The 26,701-nt window shown below is 47.0% G+C and overlaps 6 protein-coding genes and 2 non-coding genes across 8 annotated transcripts; 3 read left to right on the top strand and 5 right to left on the bottom strand.

Moving 5' to 3' along the window:
* Positions 1–373: 373 nt before the first annotated feature.
* Positions 374–2,727, top strand: J4E88_009026 (uncharacterized protein; the record flags this gene model as incomplete). The annotated part of the gene is made up of 5 exons (XM_049402631.1): positions 374–566; positions 615–867; positions 914–1,601; positions 1,649–2,445; positions 2,574–2,727. 5 exons carry the CDS (start codon positions 374–376, stop codon positions 2,725–2,727), a joined length of 2,085 nt encoding a protein of 694 aa, XP_049251486.1.
* Positions 2,728–7,125: 4,398 nt separating this feature from the next.
* J4E88_009025 (uncharacterized protein) lies at positions 7,126–8,175 on the bottom strand (the record flags this gene model as incomplete). The annotated part of the gene is made up of 1 exon (XM_049402630.1): positions 7,126–8,175. The coding sequence occupies one exon, from the start codon at positions 8,173–8,175 to the stop codon at positions 7,126–7,128; it is 1,050 nt and encodes a 349-aa protein (XP_049251485.1).
* A 368-nt stretch (positions 8,176–8,543) lies between these two features.
* J4E88_009024 lies at positions 8,544–8,636 on the top strand. Its single transcript has one exon. It is a non-coding gene; the product is annotated as a tRNA-Val (tRNA).
* A 1,144-nt stretch (positions 8,637–9,780) lies between these two features.
* Positions 9,781–11,104, bottom strand: J4E88_009023 (uncharacterized protein; the record flags this gene model as incomplete). The annotated part of the gene is made up of 2 exons (XM_049402629.1): positions 9,781–11,047; positions 11,097–11,104. The coding sequence occupies 2 exons, from the start codon at positions 11,102–11,104 to the stop codon at positions 9,781–9,783; spliced, it is 1,275 nt and encodes a 424-aa protein (XP_049251484.1).
* Positions 11,105–11,793: 689 nt separating this feature from the next.
* J4E88_009022 (uncharacterized protein) lies at positions 11,794–14,180 on the bottom strand (the record flags this gene model as incomplete). Its single annotated transcript, XM_049402628.1, has 2 exons — positions 11,794–12,975; positions 13,023–14,180. The coding sequence occupies 2 exons, from the start codon at positions 14,178–14,180 to the stop codon at positions 11,794–11,796; spliced, it is 2,340 nt and encodes a 779-aa protein (XP_049251483.1).
* Positions 14,181–14,947: 767 nt separating this feature from the next.
* J4E88_009021 (uncharacterized protein) lies at positions 14,948–17,106 on the top strand (the record flags this gene model as incomplete). Its single annotated transcript, XM_049402627.1, has 3 exons — positions 14,948–15,228; positions 15,278–15,779; positions 15,832–17,106. 3 exons carry the CDS (start codon positions 14,948–14,950, stop codon positions 17,104–17,106), a joined length of 2,058 nt encoding a protein of 685 aa, XP_049251482.1.
* Positions 17,107–23,840: 6,734 nt separating this feature from the next.
* Positions 23,841–23,929, bottom strand: J4E88_009020. Its single transcript has one exon. It is a non-coding gene; the product is annotated as a tRNA-Asp (tRNA).
* A 413-nt stretch (positions 23,930–24,342) lies between these two features.
* On the bottom strand, positions 24,343–26,062 carry J4E88_009019 (uncharacterized protein; the record flags this gene model as incomplete). Its single annotated transcript, XM_049402626.1, has 2 exons — positions 24,343–25,823; positions 25,873–26,062. The coding sequence occupies 2 exons, from the start codon at positions 26,060–26,062 to the stop codon at positions 24,343–24,345; spliced, it is 1,671 nt and encodes a 556-aa protein (XP_049251481.1).
* Positions 26,063–26,701: the final 639 nt, after the last annotated feature.

Here is a 26,701-nt window from a genome sequence, read left to right as displayed (position 1 = left end):
GTGCAGTGCCAAAAAAATGCAGGTACCGTGCAGTGTATGATCTCCACAGCCTGTTGGCTTGGCTGTGCTGGGGTTCGCAATGAGTCGGGCTTTCTATTAGGCTTGGTTCTCGTCCGATCTTCGTAGGGGTAGGTATCTTCCGTTTCCTTCTCGGTGCGTGTGGATTCTCTTCGTGTGTGGGCTCTTTTCTATATATCTTTGTCGTCTACACTCGCTGGCGAGATTCCTTTTCGAAGTGAGGTATACGCTCTTTACATTCGCTCGTTTTCTTTACATTCTTTTAATAATCGGGTTGTCGTTCGTACGCTGCTTGGTCCTCACAAGAGCACGAACGTTTCTTTAACTCTTCTCTTCCGGTTAATACGCGCGCGACATGCATTTTTCCAGCCTACGCGGCGCATTTGCCGTTCTCTTAATCGCATACTTCAGCGCGGACGTTGCCGCGATCTCAGGTGGTGACCTTGAGACGCATCGGCTGCTGCGAGCAGCTACAAAACGAACAGATCTCTATCGGAGGGGCGTGAGGATCACCAAGAGATTCGAATCTGAGTTGGCCTATGTGGACAGTATGTTGTAGCAGCCACGAGATTGTACCAATACTGACGATACGCTAGATGAGAACGTCTGGAATGACGAGTCTACATTTGCTTCGCAGGTCAAAGTCAGCGGGCAGAGACCACTGTTCAACTTGGAAGAGCATGAACATCACCTCAAGGATGTGCAATGTGGGGATGACACGATGAAGCTACACTTTGTGGATACTTCTTCAGCACGAGACGCCCGAGCGGCCTGTCATGACGCGGATGGTGGTTTGATCATCACATCCCACGAGGGCTGTAATGATGACGGCGAGCGATCAGTATATCGGTAAGCTTCTCACGGGCGTTTCGGTGATTTCATCTGACGATCACAGGGTCAATGACGTGTCGTTCGCTGAGGACGGTGAAGCCCTTGAGCTATCCGTCTCAAAGACAACATGGCGAGCAGCGTTTGATCATGTCGACATATCGTTCGGCCACACCACAGACGATCACATTTACCGACGCCACTCCGACTTCGCCAGGATTCGTAACAAGCGACAGAACAAGGTCGACATACCGGCAGACACTCCCGACGATGTCAACACTGTCTCCTTTGACCTATCGTCGGAGCTTCTCGACACCACTTTCCCGGTCGAAGCTTTCCTATCGGGTATTGCTGGCCTTGTTGGAGCACCTGATGTACCGTTGCCGATCGAGATTGGGTGCAAGCGATGCGCGACAAGTGGGCAAATCGCCCTCTCACAGGGTGCCTTCAACATCGATCTTTCCCAAATCGACCTCATTCCGGACATCTTCGAAGGCGGTGACGACGGCAAAGAGATTTCGCACGTCATCAGTGGTGGTTTCGTAGAGCTTGTGGCTACTGGTGTTGGTGCAACACTGGACTTGTTCGCGAGACCGCCCAGCTCTGGGAAGTTTGAGGTCGCCTTATTCCAACTTCCTATTGCTGGTTTTACAATTCCGGGTATTGGCAAGGCTGGAGCGATCTTTGAGCCCAGGCTCGCCTTTGACTTTAACATCAGCGGTACACTTGAAGTCAACTACGGACTCCAGCTTACGGTACATATCTTACCACATGGTTGTTATTGAAATACTAACGCTCTCAGGTTCCTGATGGTTCCAGTATCCGAGTGGAGCTTGCTGATCTTGCCAGCAGCCGCGTTACTGGCTTCCAGGAAACTAGTCTCACTCCGCTGCCCGTCAACGTTAACATAACTGACGCAGAGATCTTGCTTGGTCTCGCGTTCGTCCCTGCCATACCGATTGGTTTCGACTTTCTGGATCAGCTGAAGGCTGAAGTCACCCCATCTTTGAATCTACCCCGTCTGGACGCGAAGTTGTCGAGCAACATTCCGGAGAACTGTGGTGCCAGCAACAGCAGCAATGCTACGCAACCGGGTGCGCCATTCGCCAACCAAACAACAGAATTTCCCCCCGAACTTCTCAGCCTGGGCCCTCTTGCTTTGGTCGAAGCAAATGTTTCCCTTTCAATCGATATCGCTCTCGATGTTTCGATACCAATCCTTCCACCACCTTTCAACGCAGTTGGTGTCCAGGAGAACATTTTCACAGCAGTCTTTCCTCTACTATCCGGCTGCGCAGCGCCTGAGAATGCTTTCGACAACGTTACAGGCGTTATCGTGCCTCCACCTCCGCCGATGATGGTTGAAGCTACATCCGTGCCTCCGAAGCTGGAAGCCAACATGACCGCGGCGCCGAAGCTAGAAGCCAACATGACATCTTTGTTCAGCGCGACCGTATCTGGAACGCCAATTGCAGACACTACAGCGAAGACTACAGCGAGCATTGCTAGTGAGATGGCCGCGGCTCCCACTTTGATGCCAAACGTCACCTTCATATTCGCCAGCGACGTTGTTCCGTCCTCCGCAGAGTCGATTGCTACGTCAACAGCAATGAGCAGCGCCATGTCTACGACTTTGCTCTTGAATACTACTTCCACTGCGATGACTAGTATGGTGTCTACGACTGCTGCGCTGAACACTACCTCCACCTTGGCAAGCAGCACCGCAGATGCGACGTCGCTGTTGAACAGTACTTCAACAATGGCGAGCGAGGTCGTTTCTACGCCTTGTACTACTTCTCTGCTGAACTCCACTTCGACTCTGATCAGCTATGCTGTTTCTACGACTTCGTCGGCAGCTACTACAACAACCCCGGTTATTGAGTACACCCCGTCAGCAATATCGTCGCTCTACAATACGACAACATTAGCCGAGAGCACTTCGACTGTGGAGGTCACAAGCACTGCTTACGTTACTTCTAAGGTGACTGCGGAAATCACAGTGACTGCTTCCGCGAGCGCGTCGTCAGCTGCTGAGACATTGAGCTCTGCTTCTCTCACATCGGAGGCTGCGACAAGCAACGCAACATCTGTGACTTCGAGCACAGCCAACCAATCTTCGGCTGTCGTCCCCGCTTCGTCTATGGAATCATCGGTTGAATCCGCGACGCAAGCTTCATCTTCGTTGCCATCTTCATCGTCCATTCCCACCTTCAACATATCGAGTTCCGTAACCCCGGCCTCTTCAGTCTTGTCGAGCGCATTCGAAACATCTCTCGTACTTTCTTCCACTGTTGCTTCGACAACACCAATCGCATCCGTACCGGCTGTTGCGACAGAGAACCTTCCGCCGCCGGCACCGGTAGTTACTATGTCGGCTGGCTTTTTAGTGCCGAGTAATGCCAGCGCTGCACCCGTACAGCAGACGGCTCCACTGGAGTTCACCGGTGCTGCGGCAAGGCATGCATCTGAGGTGAGGGGTATGTTGCACTGGTTGGTGGGTGTAGTGGGCTTTTGTTTGATTGGATCGTTGTTTTAGTTTTAGTTCTCTTCCGCCCATGGATACATATCCTTGTTCATCGCTTCAGTGTCATTCTGCAGGCCGTTTCCCTGTTCTATTCCACCTTTTAAATCTTCAGCAACAATCGAAATATCTGGTGAAGATATAGTGGTATTGACGATCATCTTATGTTCCTTTGGAGATGAATCAAACTGCTTATCAGGCTCGATGACAAAGATCATAGCGACGTAGCCTTAGAATACTGGCCGATTGGGAGGCCGTAGACTCTGTGTAAACGCCTTTTGGCGGCAAGCACCAGTTGACAAGGGCCCACGCTAGCCTCGGTTGGTATTAGCGGCGGCTGTGCATCTCCACGAGTGCCTACTGAAGCTCTCTCTGGCCTATTCGTCCTCCATCTCCATCTACCTCAACATTTACAGATTTCACGGAAAACCCTATGATGAACCCAGGCCACGGTGATCATGTTCTCCCACTCCGATCTGCTGGGGCATAAGTGCGAACACTGTGTCAACAAGCGCTGCGGCTTCAAGTACCCGGTAGATCGTTCATCTGTCGGCGACCGTAGTGAGCTATCTCACGATGGCTGTTTGTGGTATGCATTGGCGAAAGCCTGCCTGGAATGGATTGATGTCAGGTCGCAAGTACAGACATTGAATGTCACACTCTGGAAGACTGGAGAATTTATGATGTTTTACCCGGCAGAGGCGATGAGCGGAGGGTTTGTTTGGGAAAAGTTTGAATGCCTACTCAAAAGCTCAGGTGTGTTGTCGTTCTTCACCGTTGCGTTGGTTTGCGCTTTGGTCCACACATATTCCACAAGAAGCTAACAGAATTCCAGACAATCCCACTATGATCACACAGCTAAATGGAGAGGGAGAATTTTCTCTCATCACTGGGAAAACTTCATCCAACGCGACTTTCGATGCTATCAGGACTTGGATCGGCGAGTGTTCCTCGGGCCACTCAAAGTGCCGGAGTGGCACTACACGACGCATGGACAAGCTTGGAGGCATCAGATTTCTGCGCATCGGCAACAACTCTGTTGCTCTGACGGAAGATGTGGAGCCAGACCGATATGCGTGCTTGAGTCACTGCTGGGGTAATGCCGAGAACCTCATCAGGACTACCACTCACAATCGAAGCGAACATATCAAGACGGGTGTGGAGATTGAGAGCCTTCCGAAGACGTATCGAGATGCGCTAGTAGTCTGCAAAGAGCTCGACATTCATTATATATGGATCGACAGCCTTTGCATTGTGCAAGACGATGATTGTGACTGGCGTGAGCAAGCTTCTCGTATGGCAGATATCTATATACTTGCATACGTCACCATTGCAGCAGTCGAAGCGGAAGATGCATCACAAGGACTGTTCAATTCTAGCTCAGAGTCTCGTATTGGCTCCCATTTGCCAGATCATCCCTGGGCACACGTTCGACAGCAGCTTGATCCACCAGGGCGGTATGCTAGCCAGTCAAATTGGCTCAAACAAATGAAAGGTGGAGAAGCATTGTACAAGCGCGGATGGACATTCCAAGAACTCAATCTATCACGACGGGTGCTTCATTTCGGCGCCCAAGAAGTCACGTGGTCTTGTCGAGAAGTAACAGTCAGCGAGGGCGAGCCAAAGGGAACCCTCGCTTTGCCAGAACACATTGCAGTCAACATGTCGAGATATGATAGCTCTTTACAAACACTATGGTACCGGATAGTAGGAGGCTATTCCTGGCGGAATCTCACATTTGAAAAGGACAAGTTTCCCGCGATAGCAGCATTCGCGAGCCAAGTTCAAGCCATGAGCCCAGGAAAGAGATATGTAGCTGGACTGTGGGAGGACACGTTACTATTCGATCTTCTGTGGTACTGCTCTAGACATGGTCCCGATTTCGAATCGCCTTATCCAATTGAACCAGGAATCATACCAAGCTGGTCATGGGCGTCGGCTAAACGTCCCGTGTATTGGTTAACACCTGAGCGAGGCTCCTGGCAGTACGTTCCGTGTACAGAAGTCATTCAAATCACCTACAACACGCGAGGCCCCCCACTTCTTGGCGACATTGTTGAAGCTGCGCTTGTACTTCGGGCACCCATTATCAGGCTGTACAAAAACCACTGCCAAGAGCTTAAGAATTATTGGAAGGGCGTAGAAGGAGTTTCTGATCGTGTCACAGCGTTAGTGGCTAATTTTTGGGATGATCATGACCTAGATAAGGCAGAACAGGCCCGCGACCAAGTTGGCAGCCCCCACAATACCCTACTTCCTCCGGTTCTCGCTATACCGCTGACTGCACCAAAATTTGGCGAGGGACATACGCAGGGCTACAACGCATTGATAGTGGCGATGGAAAGTCCTGGTGTATACAGAAGAGTTGGAGTAGGTAGGCTTGGGTTGTTGGAGGAATTCCTTGACGTGAGTCGCAAAATCCAGATAGAGACACTCGATGAAGGTAAAAGATCATCGGACCAGCGGGACAGTAAATTTGCCCAGCTGGACGAAAAGAAGAAACAGAGACGGAAGAAGTGGAAAGGCCGGTTCGTGCATGAGATGAGTAGATTAGAACGACAGACTTTTAAGCTAGTTTGATGGAATTATCAACAGAGCTTACGCGAAAGTAGAGGAGACTGCTGCAATCCGCGTAGATATGCATTTTCCTAGATCTGAGACTGGATACTGGGCACCGAGAATGTGAGTACTATCGGCTTGCAGCTAGTGTGTTGTTATAGTGTACTCGAGAAAACATCGTGCCGTCTCTGCGTCGTCGTACATGTTGCTCAACTGATTTCCACAGACTGTCCGCCCGAAAGTCCTCCTCATAAATCAATACTTTCAGGGACATCAAGCTGATGTAAAACCTCGATGAAGGAGAGCGCGACTCGCACAGGGCCTCCAGAATGCTTGGTTTGAGAGCTTGGATCCAAGCATGGACTTGAGTGATGTAATCGTGCACGGTAACGAAGGAATGCGTAGTAGGCAGCACCTCGAGGGACGGTGGAGGCGGTGGGCAAGCCATGCCGCAGCAGCGCAAAAGCGCCCGATCCTCATCGTTCTCGGTTTCGACCCACTCTTGATTGTCCTCGTTATCCCACCGATGCTCTCCTTCCCATCTGTATCCCCATGTGTCTAGATCGTCTATGTGTATGCTGCTGATCGACGAGACCGGTGGTTCCGTTGCGGGCGAGGTGGAGATCTTGTGAAAGGAATGACCGTCGGTAGTGTATGGTTCACATTTAGAGTCTGGGTCGTGAGTGTCCGCAACTTCGACTGAAGACTCCAAAGACCCAAAGAGCGACAAGCGCACTCGCAGCATGTCCATAGAGGACAGAACGATGGTGCTAGAAGAGCGGAGGCTATCGAACGTTGGGATATCCTTAGAAGTTGACATGGTGGAGAGGGATGAGAAAGCTTTGTCAGTTTTGAAGTGAGCAGAGGTGCTGGATGAACAGGATGCGCCAGGGGTTGGGTATTTAATCTACTACGTGTAGGGAGGTGCGACGCCGCAATCTAGGAAAGAAGAAATAACATGACCAGCTGAGCAAGGAGACGAGTCGACGCGATGACCAGTGGCAGAACTGATACGACGCTCTTGCAACGCATCAAAATGAATGTCTGCTTCCCCTTCACCTGGGCAGTTTCAAGATCCCAAAGTTTGCGCCTAAACACGTGACGTCATGGCTTCCCGTGGTCAACAACGCTCCTTCCTGCCGTAAAGTCGCGTTCACTTTCACTTTCTTGGCATGATGCAACGTAAACAATATTATTACTCACTTCAGTCTCGCTGCGGCCCTAACCATAACGTCTTTCGCACCTTCCCGCACCTCCTGCACAATCTCGCCCGCGCTTTGCACTTCCTTCACCAAGCCCACACCAGTACCCGCCCAGATTGCTGCACGCCCTTGCAAGCCCGTGTTGTATCCTTTGTCTTCACCCGCAGCGGCCTCATTGTGCAGCTTCTGTATCTCTTCCAGGCTCACGCCGTTCGCGAAATCCTTGTGGCTCTGTGCTACCAACCCGCGCCCATCATACAGCTCCGGCCAGATGTTGGGACCGCGCAACTGATCAAAAAGCTTCGAACGCGTCGTCACCTGACCGCCGTCTTGCGCCTCCAGAACTGCGGCTTGGTACACCGGATGGACGTTCACCTCTTTAGACGCGAGGAAACGCGTTCCCATCACGACGCCTTCGGCACCGAGGGTGAGTGCTGCAGCGACGCCGCGTCCGTCGACGACACCACCTGAGGCAACGAGGGGTATACGTGAAAAGCCTTCCGCAGCAAGCGCGTCGGCCACCTCCGGTAGTAGCGAGACGACGCTTGCGCTCTTCTCGAAGCCGTGACCACCAGCATCCGCGCCTTGGAGACACAGCACGTCAGGCCGCGCTATCCTCACAACGTGAAGAGCTGCCGCGACGCTGCCGAGCTGGATCCAAATCTTGCTCTCCGGTGAAGCCTTGCGTATCGCTGGTACCCATTCCGCGTAGTCGTCCAGATCTTTCGGCACGAAAAACCAGATGACCGCGGGCTTGTAGCCATCGAACACCGGAAGAATGTCTTCGAGTTTGAGCACAAAGGGAAGGAAGCCGACGCCAACTGGGAGAACACGCGACGCCGATAATTCGGGACTGTCCTTGAAAGCGTCGGTCGCGATATCCAACTCTTTCCGCAAGTCGTCCATACTGCGAAGACTTCCGATCATACCGAGGCCGCCAGTCAGTGTTACAGCTGACGCGAGCTTACCGCCTGCAAAGCCTGCCATGGGCGCGTTGACGATGAGCGGTGACAACGTCCATGGTAGCTGCTCTTTGAGGGTCGACATTGCGGACCAGAAACAGATCCAGGAAATGTGGAAGACCGAGAGAGGAGCTGTCGGTAAGAGAGACCTTACTAAAGGCTGTACTAATAGGTGTAGGAGTAAGCAACGCCCTTCATCAGACCTCCGATGCCATGTTGGGCACTCGACTTTACCACCAGCTCCATGCGGTTACAAGCGGTGCATCGTGTCAGCGAAAGTCAGCAAGCAACTTACGCCCAACTTGATTTGGTGGAAGTTCTCAGTGGAGATGCGTACCGATGCCACGACAGCTCCTTTGCCCCGCACTCAACCCCACCCTCGTCTTTCGAGCTCGCTCCTTCGTGATTTCGCAAAATATATTGCAATTTTTTTTCCAATCTGGCATCAAAGTTGGTTCGATGGTGTAGTTGGTTATCACGTTCGCCTCACAGTCTCGTCTCTGTTGTACGCGCGAAAGGTCGCGAGTTCGAGCCTCGCTTGAATCATCCAGCTGTCTTTTTGCTGTCCCGACGGTCTCGCTGTGAGGTGGATCGACGTGGCGGCATCATTTTTGCCCGAAAATTTGATCTCGGAGATAGCCAAGAATCTGACATAGCTGCTACAGGAAGAAATTGCGCATTGGCTAGATAGCGTGTAGGAATACATTTGCTTCTACTCAGGAGACTTATAAAATTATAGATAGGTTTGACGTCTACAAGTGACTCGACCCATCAGCTCCATTGACCAGTTAATCTCCCTTGAAGAACATGTCCCTTTCACAGCTCCAGCTAGTTCGAAGAGCTTCATATGCTAATTTGATCAGAAGCAAGACGCACTCGCGCCCGTACCGCCTTCGAAGAGCATGTCGAGGCTGTCTACCCCGACCAATCGTCCGAGACCGAAAACGTCTGGGACTCTGCGACTCTCATCCCCCGCACAAAGGAGTTTCCCGGTGCAATGGCCGATCTCAGCACTGGCCATGTAAGCGAGAAGATCAAAGCTAGTGGTATGTGGCAGCTCAAGCATGGTCTGTATTGGTAGGCTTCTACCTTGTTGCCGGACTTCAACACCATCTAGCAGAAGTGGTACGAGGAAATCAGCCGTCATAATCATTTTCTCGCTGTAAGTTACGAGTTTGGTTCAGCGTCATGCGTCAAGAACAACCTCTCCGATCCTGAGCTTGCTTTCATCTTCCGATTTATCATGGAGCAAGACTACGGTGTCGGGAATCGCAAGCAGCACAGGGCAGCCATACTCATTGCCTGGAGCACTGATTGTCGCCCTGGTACCGTCGCCGTAGTCTAGGGCTACGGAAAAGGCGCCAGCCTACGTGCGCATGGCTCTTCGTATTGTTTGTCAGGTTGCACTCCGTTTCCACAAGGGCTATCGCATTCCTCACACATACTGACGACAGTAAAGAACTAAGTTTCTTTAAGCCTATGTAGACATCGTGGTCATGAATGCTGTTAAACATCAAGCTTCCTAATCTTTATGTCGACATATTAATACGTTATTCTAGCAAAGGTCAAAGATTTTAAACTCAATGTATATATCCTAGTACTCAGTCACTGAAAGATATCTGTGAAAAGGCATACACACTTTGATGCTACTTCCAACAAAGCTACCTATGATGGGGATCATCTACAGCCGCTATTGAAAACTCATACCCAAAACCCACGGCTTCCTTTTCTCCAAATCCAATACCATCTGCCCAAACAGTCCATTCGCCCAACTAAACCACTGCCGACTCCACACGCCCTTATCCCTCGCATGAACACTCTCATGCATAAGCCCCAGCCCATCCGTACTCTGCACCAACCACATCAAATTCCGAACGATCTCATCGTCATCCTCACTGGTCAGGATAGTCATGATAAGCGCCATGGGCCACGGTCGTCCGGGCAAGGTATGCGGACTCGCCACACCAGTGATCACGGGTCCAACAGCATAGTACGGATTATCCCTCGACAAGATCTTCCGACGCGTGTTCTGGTATATGGGATCGCGCAGCGTCGTGTACCCCAAAAACGGCGCCGAAAGCAACGAAGGCACATTAGGATCATCCATGATATTCACCGAGCCGTACCCGTCGACTTCATACGCGTACACCTTGCCGAAGTTGGGGTCGTTAACAATACCGTACTTCTCCACGCCCCGGTTGATCGCTGTGCTGAGGGTTTGCATGCGTGCGGCTAGCGGGTTCTCGCGGGAGGTGATGCGCGACATTATGGTTGAGGAGGTGTTGAGGGCGGAGGAGAACATCATGTTGGAGGGGATGAGGTATTGGTATGTACATGCGTCGTCGCTGGGGCGGTGGAATGAGCGTATGAGGCCGATGTTGCCTTTGTGCGGACTGCCGTTGCAGTTGTTGATTGGGGTGCCGCCGTAGGGAGCGCAGTATGTGTATGGCGTGTGTTGCCATTCTCCGTCCTCGGTGTAGGAATCTATCGTCATGCTCTCTGTCGTGTTCAAAACTTGTTCAACGGCTTTGGTCCAGTTGCTGCTCTTCTCGAAGAAGTCGTAGTCTTTTGTGGCGGTTACGTAGTCGACGGAGAGCTGCAGAAAAGAGGCCAAGGAGTCCAGTTCCCATTGGCAGGAGAAGACTTTGTAGTAGTCAAATGACGGGGTGATGCGATCGCTGTTCATGCTGCTCTTGTGTTCAACACCGCTCTCATCCGGTGCTTGGAAGGCGTTGCAAAATGCGTTTTCGAGAATGTAGCGTGCTTGTAGATTTATAGCTCCGCGGAATAGACCAGCCAAGCTGTCATGGCTGTCATCTTGTTTCAAAACCGAGATGTATGCTTGGAGTTGGTTTGCAGAGTCGCGCAGCCACATTGCCTCAATATCCCCGGTGATGACAAAAGTCAGTTCTTCAGGCTTCATGCTCATCAGAGGTCCTTCCAACGAGTCCGGGTCGCTAGTCGTATTTGACCATCCTCGCCATGCAATAGTCGTATCCAAAGTACTCGGCCATGTATTCTCGAATATCTGTCATCACATCAACACACCATCTCTACGACACTGCAGTGGCGAAGTCGCGTACACGAAAGAGATCCGGATCCTTAATAACACCGCGTAACCGTTCAATCGTCTTCTCCACCTCTTCCGACCGATACGTCCGACACGGCACAATCGGTCTAGCATAACTCAAATTCCACGTCCCTTGCGTGAAGGGTTCGTGGTATTGCGCAGCGTAAGTCTGGTAGAGCGGACATTGGGCCGAAGACAGGGATGGCAGGAGAAGCGAGATGCAAGGGATAAGGATCTTTGCGGGTGACAGCCTCATCGTGGCGTGCGCGACGGGCCGATAGTCGCCTGGCAACGTAATAATGTCGTGCGATTCGATGCGAAAATGAAATAGCGATTAGAGGATATCGCCGATGGGTTAAGATGGAGTTGAGCGTGTGCGATGTTCCCCGTCAGAGGTGTGAGAGTTCAGCCAAGCCGGCACGAGCCACATGTCACTCGGTTGCAACGGATCGCAGCGTGGTACTAATAAGGTGCCATGAGCAGTCACGATACGAGGAGATACAAGAAATCATTTGCGGACAATAAACCACTACCGAGGCGGGTGACAGTCGTTCATTTGTATAGATTGCGTGCCAAGGATGCTCCTCCGTCTATGAACCCCGCTCCGGAAGGACAATTCCAGGCACCATCTGATCAGCCCTTGACGATGGCTCTTACTCGCTTCCTCTCTTCAACGTCCAGCACCCAGGGAATGCCCGAGTCGCCTGATGTATCTTCCGCTACTTCTGCAAACTCATCGTCTTCCATGTTCAGGATCAGAGTCATTTGCGTACTCTTTTGGAAAACGTCGCGGAGTGAGTAGGCGCCGCCACTTGTAGCCGCTGTGATGATGCCAGAGATGTCGCGCTCGAGTCTAACAGCACCCAACTCATTTACTCTGCCGTAGTAGCTCTTGATGCGCTTCTCAAGTGACGACGCAAGCGAGTTCAGACCTAGAGCGAGCAGTCGGTCGAAGTTCGCTGAGGTCAAGATGCGCTTGATGGGACGGATCACGACTCCCCAGCCGCGATCAAAACGCGACTTTACCACATCGACGTCCTCCTCCTCTTCATCTTCGTTCTCGCCATCCTCGGGATCGTATTTGACGTCTCGGAATGCTTCAGCCAGGATGGGTCGAATGCGAGGCTTTAGAACGTTGGAGAACAGTACGGTGATGCCGTCGTTGAGCAAATCTCCGCTCTTGGATGCAAAGGCTTTCTCCATTGCTTTCAACGTGTTCTCCACGAAGACCGCGTCATGTCCGAATGGGAAGAGGTCGTGTAGTGGCGACTTCACGTCGTCTTCGCCGCCTTGTGATTGACGGCCCAGTTGCTGCTGGACTATGCGCTTGACGTAGTCGTTCGCGATGTCGAGATTGTTGATGAGTACCAGGAACGCAATGACCTTATCCTCTGGCGGAAGACCGCCCTGAATGACAGGTTTGGGGTAGCTTTCGTCGCGCATCTTCCGTTGTATCATGCCAATGAACTCAGCGCCTAGAATGTGGCTGACCGCAGGCACGACGCTAGAGACGACAGCACGTTGCGAGGTTGCTAGTGTCCGCTGAATGACCTGATTGACAATGTACATGACATCGTCCACAGCAGAAGTAATGAAGGGTGGGTTAGATCCAAGAGGCTTGGTAGGGTTCAGTGTGAGATCTGCTGGTGGTTCGTCCAACTGGAAAGCTTTCTCCACCGATCGTCGGAAGAAGAAGGTTGTCATTGCATTAACGGGCTCGATGAGATGGCTGTTGACTTTCTTGTGGAGGTTACTGGTCGCAAGGAAGTTGGGCATCACCAAACCGTAGTCGATGCGGTCTTCAGGTTCGGAGGGCTGCAAGGGTAAGTTATTGATCGCGAAGGCGTATATGTATCACTTACTGCACACTTGTCTGAGAGGAACCGCGCATACAAGGCATAGCGTCCCAGAATCAGCGCGCCCTCTCCAAGCAAACCGTCAATCTCTTTCATGTCCACTCCCTCATCCTCGCTTGCTCGACCAGCACCGTTGGCAGGCGAGCTAGAGCGAGGTGTTCCGGATGCAGGTTTTTGTGAGGGAAGAAAGCTCTGGACAAGGAATGAAAAGGCATATGATTTGATATCGGTAAGCTTGCGGTCAATGTGGCGTTCCTCATGCCATGTGTCAAGCACAATACCACCTTGAACATCAGCCTCAATCTGCAAACGTTCAATGACTTTCTGCATCATGCCTGGTCCGTAGTGGCGCTCTACTAGTGGCTCATGACCGTCGACAATCTGGGCAATGTGCTCGAACAGCTTTGTGATGGTGTTGCCGTAGAAGAAGCCCTCATTCCTCTGGGCAGGCGCGGCCGAGTTGAAGTTTGTGCGCGCGCGTGAAGCTACTCCCTGGCAGACATAGCGGCCATATGCATCCAGTCCTACATTTGTCCGCCCGATCAGGGGAAACAGCTTGAAGAATCTCGTCACCTTGGAGCCGTCCCCTTCTTGCGCTGCCTTTTCGAACTCGCGCAGGAAGAGACCACATAGCGACTCTGCTGCTGCATCTAGCGTCACGCGCGGCGGGTCAGGCACCTCGGCCGTAGGTACAATCTCCTCTGCGAAGCTGCCATTCACGACGTCGTCGGGTATCTTGGCGGCGCGACTGAGATAGCCCGCTGCCGTCTCCCAGTCCTGGGGAGCTCCCATAGACCCATGTACGCCCAGCACGCATGCCTTGAGTTCCGCCACCTGCTCCACCACCTCGAGTGTGGCCTTGACATTGGACTGTTCCTGGTCTAATCGCTTGACGGCGCTGGAGATTCGGTTCGCAGTCGAGGCGGCGTCGGAGAGCATGCCACTGCTAATGGCTCGCGTATTGACCGCTTGGGTGCCGAGGTGGGCGCGGAGCAGATCGAGGCGACCGAGTTCGCGCGAGAGATCCTTCTGCGAGGCGATGAGGGCGTTTAGGCGCTGGGTAACGCTGGCCTCCTGCTCATGCAATTGGCCGAGGGCCTCATGGATCTGAGCCACGCTGGCGGCGGCGAAGATGTCCTGGTGGTCGTCGATTTCAACTGCCATATTCGAACACTGCAAATCATGCCGCTGGAGGTGCAGCTGTGAGGAATATCAGACGTCGCGTACTGGCTGGCGAGTGTTGATCATCTATTTCTGGCGCGGCAGCTGTCAAGCGTTGGTGGGCGGGCGCCGATCTCTTGGCCGGTGACGTCTCAGAGCCCCCCGGACACCCACGATCCATGCGCCGTTGCCCCTGCAGCAAGATTACATGTTGACGGCGGCGGGACGGCCTCTGCTGTCGCAAGTCTCTGTTTACTCAAGCAATCTCCGCCGCAACTTTTTGTATAACAGCGTTTGGCAGCCCCTCTGCGCCACGCTTTAGCCCCCAACAGCCGTGTAAACACCACGACGACCCGCGCACCAATCACCTACGCATCTAGACCCTTCAGCTGTACGCACCACGATTACGCACCAACGGCCCGCATCTGCACCGAAGACTGCGCCTTCCTCGTACTTCACCAACAGAAAGCCCCTACCACTCGCGCCTTCCTCTCCGATTTTTGCGACTTCCTCTGCGACCGCTCCGCGCCTTCCTCTCTCATCTCCGTGGCGCCCTGGACCCTGTCCAAACAGACTTCCCAAAGTGTGCCTGCCTCCGCGATCCAGCGTTCCTCCACGTGCAGCCTCGTTCACCTTCACACACGGCATTGAAGTCGCCAACAGTTTTATCCATGCTTCCGCGGTAAAACAGCCTCAAAATCAATTACACCCCCAGGTCGAGTCGCCGGTGCCCTAGCACTTGGTAGCACACGCTGCGACCCAACCAAACTATGGACGCAACAGCACACGTCCTCCACGCCGCCGCCCAGCTGGATGCCCGCGCTGGTGGGATGGGCGGCGACACTGGAACCCGTCCAGGCTCGTACAAAATCATTGGTCTCGTCCTGGCGATTGCATCGGGAGTCTTCATCGGCACGTCGTTTGTTATTAAGAAGCATGGTCTGTTACAGGCGAACAAGAAGTACAATGAAGAGGCGGGAGAAGGCTACGGATACCTCAAGAACGCCTGGTGGTGGCTCGGCATGACACTCATGATTGTTGGAGAGATATGGTACAGACTGCGAGGCATCACGTCCGTACATCCTACTAATACCTGGCAGTAATCTTGTCGCATACGCTTTCACCGACGCTATCCTCGTAACCCCCATGGGCGCCCTCTCCGTCGTTATCTGCGCTATACTGTCGACTATATTCTTGAAGGAACGCTTGAGCTTTGTTGGAAAGGTGGGCTGCTTCAACTGCATCATCGGATCTGTTGTCATTGCAGTAAACGCGCCAGAGCAGTCGTCTGTCGCGCGTATTCAAGACATGAAGAAATGGGTCATTGCGCCCGGCTTCCTCAGCTATGCAGGTGTCGTCATCGTCGCATGTGTTGTCATTGCTCTCTGGCTCGGCCCAAAGTACGGAAAGAAGACCATGATGGTCTACATCACCATCTGCAGTCTGATCGGAGGACTGAGTGTTGTCGCAACCCAAGGTCTCGGTGCTGCTGTAGTAGCGCAGGCTTCTGGCACATACGGCGGACAGTTTAAGGAATGGTTCCTCTACGTGCTGCTCGTCTTTGTGGTTGTCACATTGCTGACGGAGATCATCTACCTCAACGTAAGTCCCTCATTCTTTCTTGGCCATGTGGAGTATGCTAAGCTTTGCCCAGAAAGCCTTGAATCTGTTCAATGCTGCTTTGGTAACACCAACCTACTACGTCTTCTTCACTTCTGCGACTATCGTCACCTCGGCCGTCCTCTTCCAGGGTTTCAAAGGCACACCGCTTCAGATCGTCACCGTCATCATGGGCTTCTTGCAGATTTGTTCCGGAGTCGTGCTACTACAACTCTCCAAGTCGGCCAAGGACGTTCCCGACTCCGCCGTCTTCAAGGGCGACCTCGACCAAGTGCGAACCGTCGCAGAGATGGAAGAACCAGAATACGAGCCCCGAGCCGACACCCTTCGCGGCGGCGCGGCAATCCTCAGATCACTGTCAAAGGCTAGGTCGCACAAGGAGCTTGCTGAGGCAAAGAAGATTCAAGAAGAGCACATGGAACCGATTGGTGAGGGCGAGCAGGTGGAGTTTGACGGTCTCCGAAGACGTAAAACGGTTCTCGACCCCAACCGGCCACCGACGCGCAGCGGCACCATTGTCCAAACCCGAACCATCCACCCCCCTCTTGGGATGTCACAATTCCCGACCGACGAATCCGACGACGACGACGATAACGCTAGCTTCCACCCCGGCTTCTTCCAACGACTGCGCTCCCGAGGCAAATCGACTAGTAGTCGCGGCAGCTCTCACGCTCCAGGGACCGCAGGAATGGGCATGCAGACACTCCCGTCCATCCCACAAGCCGACGGCGCATCGGACCGCGAATCAGACGCCGGATCCTACAAGCAAACTATAATGACACAAGACACATCTTACAAGCCAATCGACACGCACATCCAGTTCGCCGCGCTCCCCGACCCGCAGTACCGTCACAGCCGTACCGATTCAAATGACTCCCTCGCTCCCCCACGACCAAACCCTCACATCGCCAAACGCCAATTTTCTTTCCAAAACGTTTTCTCTCGGCATCGCTCAGAATCCACAGGCGAAGCGTCAAGTAGCAAAGTGCGCCCGACTAGTAGGCATAGCCGGAAGAGCAGTAGAGAGGGCAAAGCAGCTGCTACTGCTACCGAGGAAGAGAGACTGGGCCTTGTGAAGGGTGACTCAACAAATCTCCTTCCGATAGCTAGCCGTGATGATGATGATGAGCCGGTCGGACCGCCAGGCTACTCGGATGACTGGGATATGCCGCGGACTTCTAGTCCTGGGTTTGAGCCCGAGAGAGTACAGAATAAGCCGGCGATAAGAAGGGTGGATACCGATGGCTCGGAACTCAGTCCGAGGGATCCTAAGGAGTTTGAGAAGGGTGGTGGGGGCCCGTACTTATAGCGGTTAGGATGATGACTTTTCCTGTCAGTCCTTCGCGTTGTATCTCCTACTTGGTTTCTTGAATGTCGTTTTGCATAGTTTAGTGGCTTCTTTGTTGGGCGCTGTTGGTATATATTGAGCGTCGGCGCTTTCTGCAGTGTGGACTGGCGCGATAAACGGGCCAGTGTATGGCGAAGACGACAGGCTTTTTGAACGTTAATGAGTACTTTCATGTGCACGAAGACGCTAGGTGAGTGTATACGTAGATAGCAGAAGGAAACGGCCAAAACAATATGGTCGTGAAATATATATACATCATGATGATCACCACCACTACTTTTGACCACCCGATTTCTTCCAGTGTCCGAGCGTTCGGCGCTTGGGTGTGGGTATATAAATGCCTCCTGCCTTTACTCTTCTTTACCTTCCTACAAAACAAATCTTCACTTTTACCAAAAGCTATAGAGCGTCATGCCATGACTGCGGGCTCTCTCTTCCTGCCAAAATGCCCAAAGTCAATCTCATGTTTTGTTGGCGACTTCCTGGCAGTTTATTCCAAAAAAACAAAACAACATGACTGCATGAGCATACACTAAAATCTCTGGAGTAAGCTCATCATGACTTTTCTGCCGGCTCTGGTCTTCTTCCCAAAAATGATAAGCCGATCGTGCCATGTGTCTGGCGCTGCGCTCACACAAAAACGTACCCGCCCACTATCATGTTCTGCGTCTCCGAAGATTTTGCAACCTCTGTCTCGAAAGCGGTTTTCACATCCTCAAAAATGCGTTTCTCAATGCGATGATGTTTCTGGAATTGGGCTTGAATTATACCTTGGCTTCCAATCTCGATGATTTTCCAAATGACTGGATCATGTTACGTATGGGAAGTGGGTGGTGCTCGGGTATAAATACCTTCGCGCGCCTTCTATCTTTTCTCTTCTTCATTCACAGATCTCTGTGTTTATTACCAAAAGACTCCGGTGGCACTGCGCATGTCTGAGCAATCTTCCTCTTCTCCAAAATGACTATGAAGTCAAGACATGTCCGCGCTGCTGTGCTCCTCTCAGAACCCTAGAGCCACTGTCGATGACTGGAAGATCTGGCTGAAACAAAACACGACGTGCCAGGGCCATGAGCCAGCGCTCTTTGTACCCTGTTCAAAGTTACATGTCTTAGCTAGGAGTTTGAAAGTCGCTTCAAAAACTTGCTCCGAAGCTTACATGGTCCGCTCCGAGAGTTTTGCGGTTCTGTCTTTTGAACGACAAGGTCGCACGTCTTTCTCTCATTCTCAGAAAAGCGAGAGACCAATTACATGTGTTCGAGTGCGATATCAGAGCATTCATTATTTAATACTCTTCTTTCTTCCTTAGGTTATTCCTTCGCGTTTAGCCTATATAAGACATATATAAGATAATATTTTACCTAAATATAGATTTTATTACTTAATAGCTACTACTATCTTTAAACTTTTACTTTACTTTTATTTATACTTTTAAGCTATAGCTATAAATAATATTATTAATATATATTTTAGTGCCTTAAGTTTAATTTAGAGTTATCTTTATAGTAAAAAGATATTAAAAGATATTAAAAGGCGTTAAAAGACTCTAAGCTAGCTCTTTTAGAGCTGCTAGATAATTTTAATATTAATTTAGATATTACTATAGTAATAAAGTTATTACTAGTCTATAGTATAGACTAACTCTATACTTACTTATATAACTTCTTAGTTTATACTATAACTAGAAATAACTAGAAATAATATAATATATAGTAATAGCTAATAAAACTTACTATATTTATTTTCTATTAACTATAACTATAACATTATCTCTATTCTCTAATAACTATAATATAATAACTATTTATAGTTATACTCTTAATAGCTTTAGTAGAACTCTAATACTACTACTATTTATATAATAGTATCTACTTACTAAAGATAACTTATAAATACTTTTTTATTTTTATTTTATTTTTTATTACTCTTTTTAAAAATTTCTCTTAATATAGTTTACTACTAGTAAATATAACTTTTTATTACTTTACTTAGATACTTTACTTTTATTTTAATTATATATATAGTAAAATAAATATAAATAGTATTTCTACTTTAAAAGAAGTACTTAATTATTATTAGTATACTTAAAATAAGCTTCTTTAGAATTTTAGTAATACGTAAATTTTTAGCTACTAAGTAATTTATAATATTAAAATTTAGCTTATAAAAAAACTATTCTATTTTATTAATAAAATTCTTAAATATAAAGTTTTAGTAAAAAATAATAGTAAAACTTACTTACTTTAGATACTTATAAAAAACGTATATAAAGTAATAACTATTAATAGTTCTAGTAAGTACTATATTATTAGTAAAGTAGGTCTTAAGAGTGTATATAATAGTAGTAGTTATAAGAATAATAAAAAAAGTTATAAAATTTAATAAAATACTATCTTTTATAATAATCTTAAAAAAACTTATAAAGGTAGTAATAATAAAGTAACTTAGTAGAGCTTTAGTAAGTAAAGTAATATAACTAGTAAGAGATTAGTTTTATTCTTATAATTACTAAGAAGACTTATAAATTATTTAATATATATATTAGCGTAGTAACGTATCTTTAAATTTCTAAAAGTAGTAACTTATAGAATAGAAGAAGCGCGCTTTTACTAAAAGAGATTTTAGTATATATATTCTAACTATAAAGCTTTAGAATATATTACTTTATTAGTTATAAGCTAATAAGTATATATAATTATATTATAATTCTCTTATAGAGTATTTAGAGTTAGAATAGCTCTATAGCTAGCTTAAATTTAGAAGCTTTAACTATCTTAGAGATAGTAGTACTAAAGCTCTAAGCTTTAGCTTATCTATCTCTAAAGTACTAAAACCTTTAGTTATATATTTTTTAGTATACTAGTAATAAATCTTACTTTTTTAGAACTAGTTTATAGACTATAGAATTATTAGTTTACTAATAAATTAATATATATTTATTATATATTAAGCTAAAATAAAGTACTACTAAAGTACTTAGTTTTTTATAGTATTAGTATAAAGCTAGCTTATAAAAAATAGTAAAGTAAATTATTTATTACTTATTTTTTAAAGTTTACTTATAGTTATACTATATAAGTCTTACTTATATAGTTAGCTAAATTCTAAATTAATAGTATTTTTATATACTTTATACTTAAAAAAAAGTATATACTATTTTTTTACTAATAAGTAGTATTTTAACTAATAAATAAAGTAGTAAGTAAAGTAATAATAAAAATAATACGTAAAGTAATAATAAAGTTAATAGGTAAAGTAAAAAAAAGTTAGCTTATAAAATACTAGTTACTTTATTAATACTAAGTAAATTAAAAAAAAGTATAAGTAGCTAAAATATTATTAATAAGTATAAGTATTTTTTTAAAAGCTATACTTAATACTTATAATATTAATAAAAAAAAATATTAGTAGCTATAGTTATATAAGTTATAAAAGTAATAAAAATACTAAAATATATATTATATATTTTTTAACTATTAACTTACTATAATTAGTACTTTAAGCTTAATTTAAAGTTATCTTTATAGTAAAGAGATATTAAAAGATATTAAAAAGTATTAAAAGACTTTAAGCTAGTCTTTTTTAAAACTACTAAAATAATTTTAATATTAATTTAGAATATATTACTATTAGTAATAAAGTTATTACTAGTTTATAAAGTAATCTTATACTTATTTATATAACTTTCTAGTTTATACTATAACTAGAAATAACTAGAAATAATATAATATATAGTAATAAGTATACTACTAATAAAACTTACTATATTTATTTTTTATTAACTATAACTATAATATTATTTCTATCTACTAATAACTATAATATAATAACTATTCTTTTATAGTTATACTCTTACTAGCTTTAGTAAAACTTTAATACTACTACTATTTATATAATAGTATTTACTTACTAAAAATAACTTATAAATACTTTTTTATCTTTATTTTATTTTTTATTACTTTTTTTAAGAATTTCTTCTAATATAGTTTACTACTAGTAAATATAACTCTTTATTACTTTACTTAAATATAGCTTTACTTCTATTTTAATTATATATATAGTAAAGTAAATATAAATAGTATTTCTACTTTAGAGAAAGTACTTAATTATTAGTATACCTAAAATAAGCTTTTTTAGAATTCTAGTAATATATAGATTTTTAGCTACTAAGTAATTTATAATATTAAAATTTAGCTTATAAAAGAACTATTTTATTTTATTAATAAAATTTTTAAATATAAAGTTTTAGTAAAAAATAATAGTAAAACTTATTTACTTTAAGTACTTATAAAAGATATATATAATATAGTAGCTATTAATAGTTTTAGTAAAAACTATATTATTAGTAAAGTATACTTTAAGAGTATAAATAATAGTAGTAGTTATAAAAATAATAAAGAAAGTTATAAAATTTACTATAATACTATTTCTTATAATAATCTTAAGAGAACTTATATAAGTAGTAATAGTAATATAATTTAGAAGTAAGTAATTAAAGTAAGTTAATAATAGAATAATTTAGTTAAGTATTAGTAAGCATAATATAACTAGTAATAAAATTAGTTTTAGATTAACTTATAATTACTTTAGAGACTTATAAAAGAGTTATTTAAATAGTATAGCTTTTAGTATTAGCTTTAAGTTACTATTAGTATTTTTAATATATCTTTAAAGTTTTAAAAGTTATAAAAATTTAAAAAATAAAAGAAGTATACTTCTACTAAGATTTTAGTATATATATTTTAACTATAAACTTTTAAAATATATTACTTTATTAGTTATAAGCTAATAAGCGTATATAATTATATTATAATTCTTTTAAAAATTAGTATTAAAATTTTTTTATAAAGTACTTTAGTATTAGAATAGCTTTATAGCTAGTCTAAATTTAGAAGCTTTAACTACTTTAGAAGTAGTAGCGCTAAGACTTTAAGCTTTAGTTTATTTACTTTTAGAGTACTAAAACTTTTAGTTATATATTTTTTAGTATACTAGTAATAAACTTTACTTTTTAAGACTAGTTTATAAACTATAGAATTATTAGTTTACTAATAAAAACTTACTATAATATATAATTTAATATTTTAGTTCTTTTTTATTTTATTTATAGTACTATAATAATATAAAGTAAAATAAGCTACTTATAACTTTTAAATTATATAACTACTATATACGCAAAAGATACTTTTTATTAAATAAGAGATATTATAATACTTAGAGTCTTTCTTTCTTATCTACTTAATAGAGTTATATTCTAAAATAGTTAAGTAAAACCCTTATGTTCTCTGTGCTGTCGGGAGTTCTTAAAAATATAATACCAAAACATCGAGAATGGCTATCCATGACTGGCCTTCGCTTCTTTCCCCTCTTCTTGATGATGAAATTGAAAGTGTCGATAGCTCGTCCGATGCTGCGGCTGTATATAAAACCCCGCATCTTTCCGCTGTCCATTTTCCCTCCTCATCCATCCAAAGGCTTTATTTCTCCAAAATGCCTTCATCGACTTGAAATTTTTGCTGCGCTATGCCCAGTTCAATCCGCTCAAAGACCAAAAGGGTATTTGCAAAGATGAATGGCTGTGCCAGCTCCTTCCCTCCTATCTTCGATGCAAATTCCAAAAACCCTACCTCGCTCACGCAAGCTAGACTTCTAAAGAGCGACAAAAAAAGAGAACTTCGCCTATTTCATGTCTTTCTAACAAAAGGATTCAAAGTACGCCAAATGCTGTCCGCTCCAGGTTGAAAGGCGTTTTGCGAGGATTACCTGGGTAAAAGTGAACTTTCGCATTAGCTGCAACGACATTGAATCTGTTCGCTAGTATACTATCTCAATGGCTTCACGGGCATGTTGTAGAATAGGAGCATGGTTTGCTCCGATACGTGCCTGCGTTTGGTAACTGGGTAAAGTTGCTGTTCATTCCAAACAGCGCAGCAGTGTCGTCCTTCCAAGAATGGTGGTTGCTTTTACAAAGCTTCGTCGCGTTCAGTCTGGTATTCGAATTACCTATAGATCGATGCGCCTTCAGTGAAGCAATCATACCTGCTTCGCGGCATGCACAGTAGCTAAGCCGTCGCATAGGCGATGGTTAGGCACTTGTGGTGCAGGCGGCCAGGCGGGACACTTCGGGGCTCCCGCAACATCGCGCTGCCGCGCACCTAGCCCGCCCCGATAAACCTCACAATGCATCCGCACAAGTCCAGATTGAAGAAGCACATGTATAACCCAAGTAGCGCACTCTATAGTCCCCAAAAGCACCATCTAAACCGCGTATCCCTAGTCTTCCGCGTCTTCCGCCTTGCATGACATACTTGCGCGGTCCACGGGTCGCCGTCATCCCAAAACCACGGACCAAAACCCCCAAACACCCTTCTCAGCAAAAACAACATACAACGTTCCATGTACATAATACACTTCTTATGCACCCTTAGACTAAAAGCTCTCTGCATCTACTTCCCCTAGCTTCCGCGGTCTATTTCCAAACCCGCAGACCTAACCGAGCCACCAAGACGACTTTATTGCAAAAACAACATTTGACATACCGCATACAGTTCCTGTGCATCCCAAGACTACTCCACTCCAACTCTATCCACTATTCGTGGTGCGCAAAAAGCATGTACATGATCACTAATCACGTATCTACGCCATGCACCAGGACTGTGGGCGGTTACGGGAGGTAGGAAGAGCAAAAAGGAAAGCTCTCCAGCGGGGAATTGAACCCCGGTCTCCCGCGAGTTGTCTTTTGCAAGATGACAAGCGGAAATACTGACCACTATACTACTGAAGATTGACCAACTTGATAGTTGAGTAGGTGGTTGATGGCAAACCTCAAAATTTGGGCGCATATAACCCCAGTATTGGGCATGTGGTGACATCAGCGTGTGCGCTTCTTCAATGAGCTCAACGCATTCAGGTCGTTCCTGGATGACGTTGTTGGTGTGGTGAAAATTTGTGTGGTGGGGGCCTTTAGGCGGCGGCGGCGGCGATTGGATCCGACTCGAGTCATCTGCGGAACCAAAACACAGCACAGCACAATGTCAAGTGCAGCATTCCAACAACCGTCCACTGAGGAGTCATCTACCCCTCGAATAAGATCACGCTCATCACACAAATACACTTGGTATGCAAGTTAAGTATGGTGGTATCATTTAAATTTCCATCTACATTTCCCTTAAATCATCACATCTTCCTCATGCACATCTAAAACTGCATGCTACCCATACCAAGACCCCTCCTGTAAATAGTACCAGTACCAGTGAAGTTACCAGTCTGCGTAACAAAGTTCTCAGTGCTGCTAAAGTCCTTGATATGACCAAGCAGAATCTCCAACATACGGTACGCGACACCAGGAGTGTAGCCGGGCAGCTCGTGACCAGCAAGACGGGCAGTGTAGAACATCATGCCGCGCTCAGCAGTCCAGTAACCCTGGTAGCCGGCGCCGGCAAGCGCACCGCCGTTGTACTCAGGGTGGTAAGGAGCGTACAGAGGGGTGGTGGGGTACTCGGAGAGACCCTGGGCGCCGTTCCAGGTCATGTTCTGGATGGCGAAGAGGGTTCCGTTGGTGCTGAGGAGCATGTCGAGGTCGCCGGAGCCGATGATGGTGTTGTTGGTGTACTCGATGACGCGCTGGAGAACGCCGTTGTTAGCGGGGCCAGGAGATTGGTCGGAACCTTCGTCGTCGCCGTTGCCGAAGACGTTGGTGTTGGTGCACTGGAGCCACTCGGTGCTGACGTTGGCGTGGAGTGCCATCTTGACGTCGGTGCGGTTGAAGTAGATCTCGGCGCCTGGGGGCGAGTAGTCGCCGGTGTTGACTATGCCGAGCTGGGAGTATGGGTGCGGGCATGTCTCGGTGATGTGGTAGATGTTGAAGCAGGGGTTCACCTCGAGGATGGCGGAGTAGAAGTTGTCGAACTGGTCGCAGGTGTAGTTCTCCGAGCTGTATGGGTCGGGGAGAACGGGGAAAGCGCCCTGTGGTGGGGGGAAGGTGAAGTACTTGTCCATGTAGTCGGTGTAACCGCACTCCTTGTGGTGCTGGGTGATCTGCTCCATGAACGTGTCGTTCAGGAAGAGAAGGTTCTGCCAGAAGTTCACGAAGGGGAGGAGGACAACCTGCTGCTGGATGGTCTCGTCACCAATGATGGGGTCGTTGATGGAGATACCGGCAAGGTTGAAGTACTTGTCATCGTCGGCAGTGATGAAGCTGTCGGCAATGTAGGGGACGTAGTAACCAGCGTATGACTCTCCGGTGATGTAAGTCTTCCAGTTGTAGAGTCCGAAAAGGTCAACGAAGCTCTTGTAGAAACCACGGAACTGGTTGCCAAGCTCAACCTCGTCGGTGATGTTGGGGGTACCTTGCGAGTAGCCAACACCTACGGGCTGCTCAACCCAGAGCATGTTGGTGAGGTTGGTCCATGAGTAGGGGTTCTGGACTGGGGCGAGGGTGCCAGATTCCCAGGTGAACGGGCCGTTCTCCGTGAGGAAACCGCTGAGCGAAGAGCATCCTGGGCCACCGTTGAGCCAGATGACGACTTCCTCGGGAGTCTGAGCTTGGGTCGAAGGGAAGAACCAGAAGAAAAGCTTTCGCGTCTCCTCCGGGTCATCCGAGATGGGCAGCAGACCAGCGTAACTCTCGCCAATGTCGAAAGGAACCTCTGGGATACCAGTACCGTTGACGGCGAAGGCTGTTGGCTTATTAGTTTGATGTATCACAGTGTGACAATGAATACTAACACTCTGTCTTGTTGGTCAAGAAGAAGCTCTCGGCACGCCTCTGGATCTCGGGATGCTTGAAAGCCTCTCCCGGCATACGTCTCTCGACAGCAGGCCTGACCTTCTCAAACACACCACGCTTGTGTGGCGAGCTTCCAGCAAGAGCTGTAGAAGCACACAGCAAAGAACCAACCACTGAAAGAAGCTTCATCTTGGGATTGACTGATGAAAGCGGCTGTGAGCTGGCACGGAAGAACCGGGCCCAAGACGAGTATTTGAACGTTTGCTACGTGACGGCATTGCGGTATACAGACCCTTGCGCTTACCCCGGAAGAGCAGGAGGTTGGCGGAGGCACCAGCAAGGCTCGGTAATAAACCTCGCAAACGCCACTTTCCGGGTCGTGCAGGGCATGCTATCGCGTTGAGATTCGTAGCCGAAGGGCGAGCACCAACGAGGTATGCGAGATGACGCAGTGGAAACAGAAACACAGCCTTAGGCACCTTCCTGAAGCAGGACTATACGAAGATTAGACCGAGACTTTTGCATGATGTTTGGCGTTGATTCGCCGCGGCTCAGTTTAGTGCATTCATTGTGCCCAGACCAGCTCAGAGTGTAAGCCTCGGAAGCGGATGCTTGTCGAGGCTTGGTCAAGCTTGTGGAGCGACGGACGATAGCACGGTTACCGTAGGTACATTGACGACGACAAGCGGTATTTCTCCCGTATGTCTTCGTAAAGCGAATTACGAAAGATTCATGTTGCTATCGCATGGCGGTGACCGTGATAGTGACGGTGTTGGTACCGCGCCGCGTGGGCGCGTCATCAGGCCCAAGTTCAACCCGACCAGGCGG

This window comes from Alternaria novae-zelandiae (genome assembly GCF_023758075.1).
Source record: "Alternaria novae-zelandiae strain BMP 2774 chromosome Unknown scaffold_22, whole genome shotgun sequence".
NCBI classification, from domain to species: domain Eukaryota; kingdom Fungi; phylum Ascomycota; class Dothideomycetes; order Pleosporales; family Pleosporaceae; genus Alternaria; species Alternaria novae-zelandiae.
The sequence above is the reverse complement of the archived record's forward strand: the minus strand, read 5'-3'. Positions and strand labels throughout refer to the sequence as shown.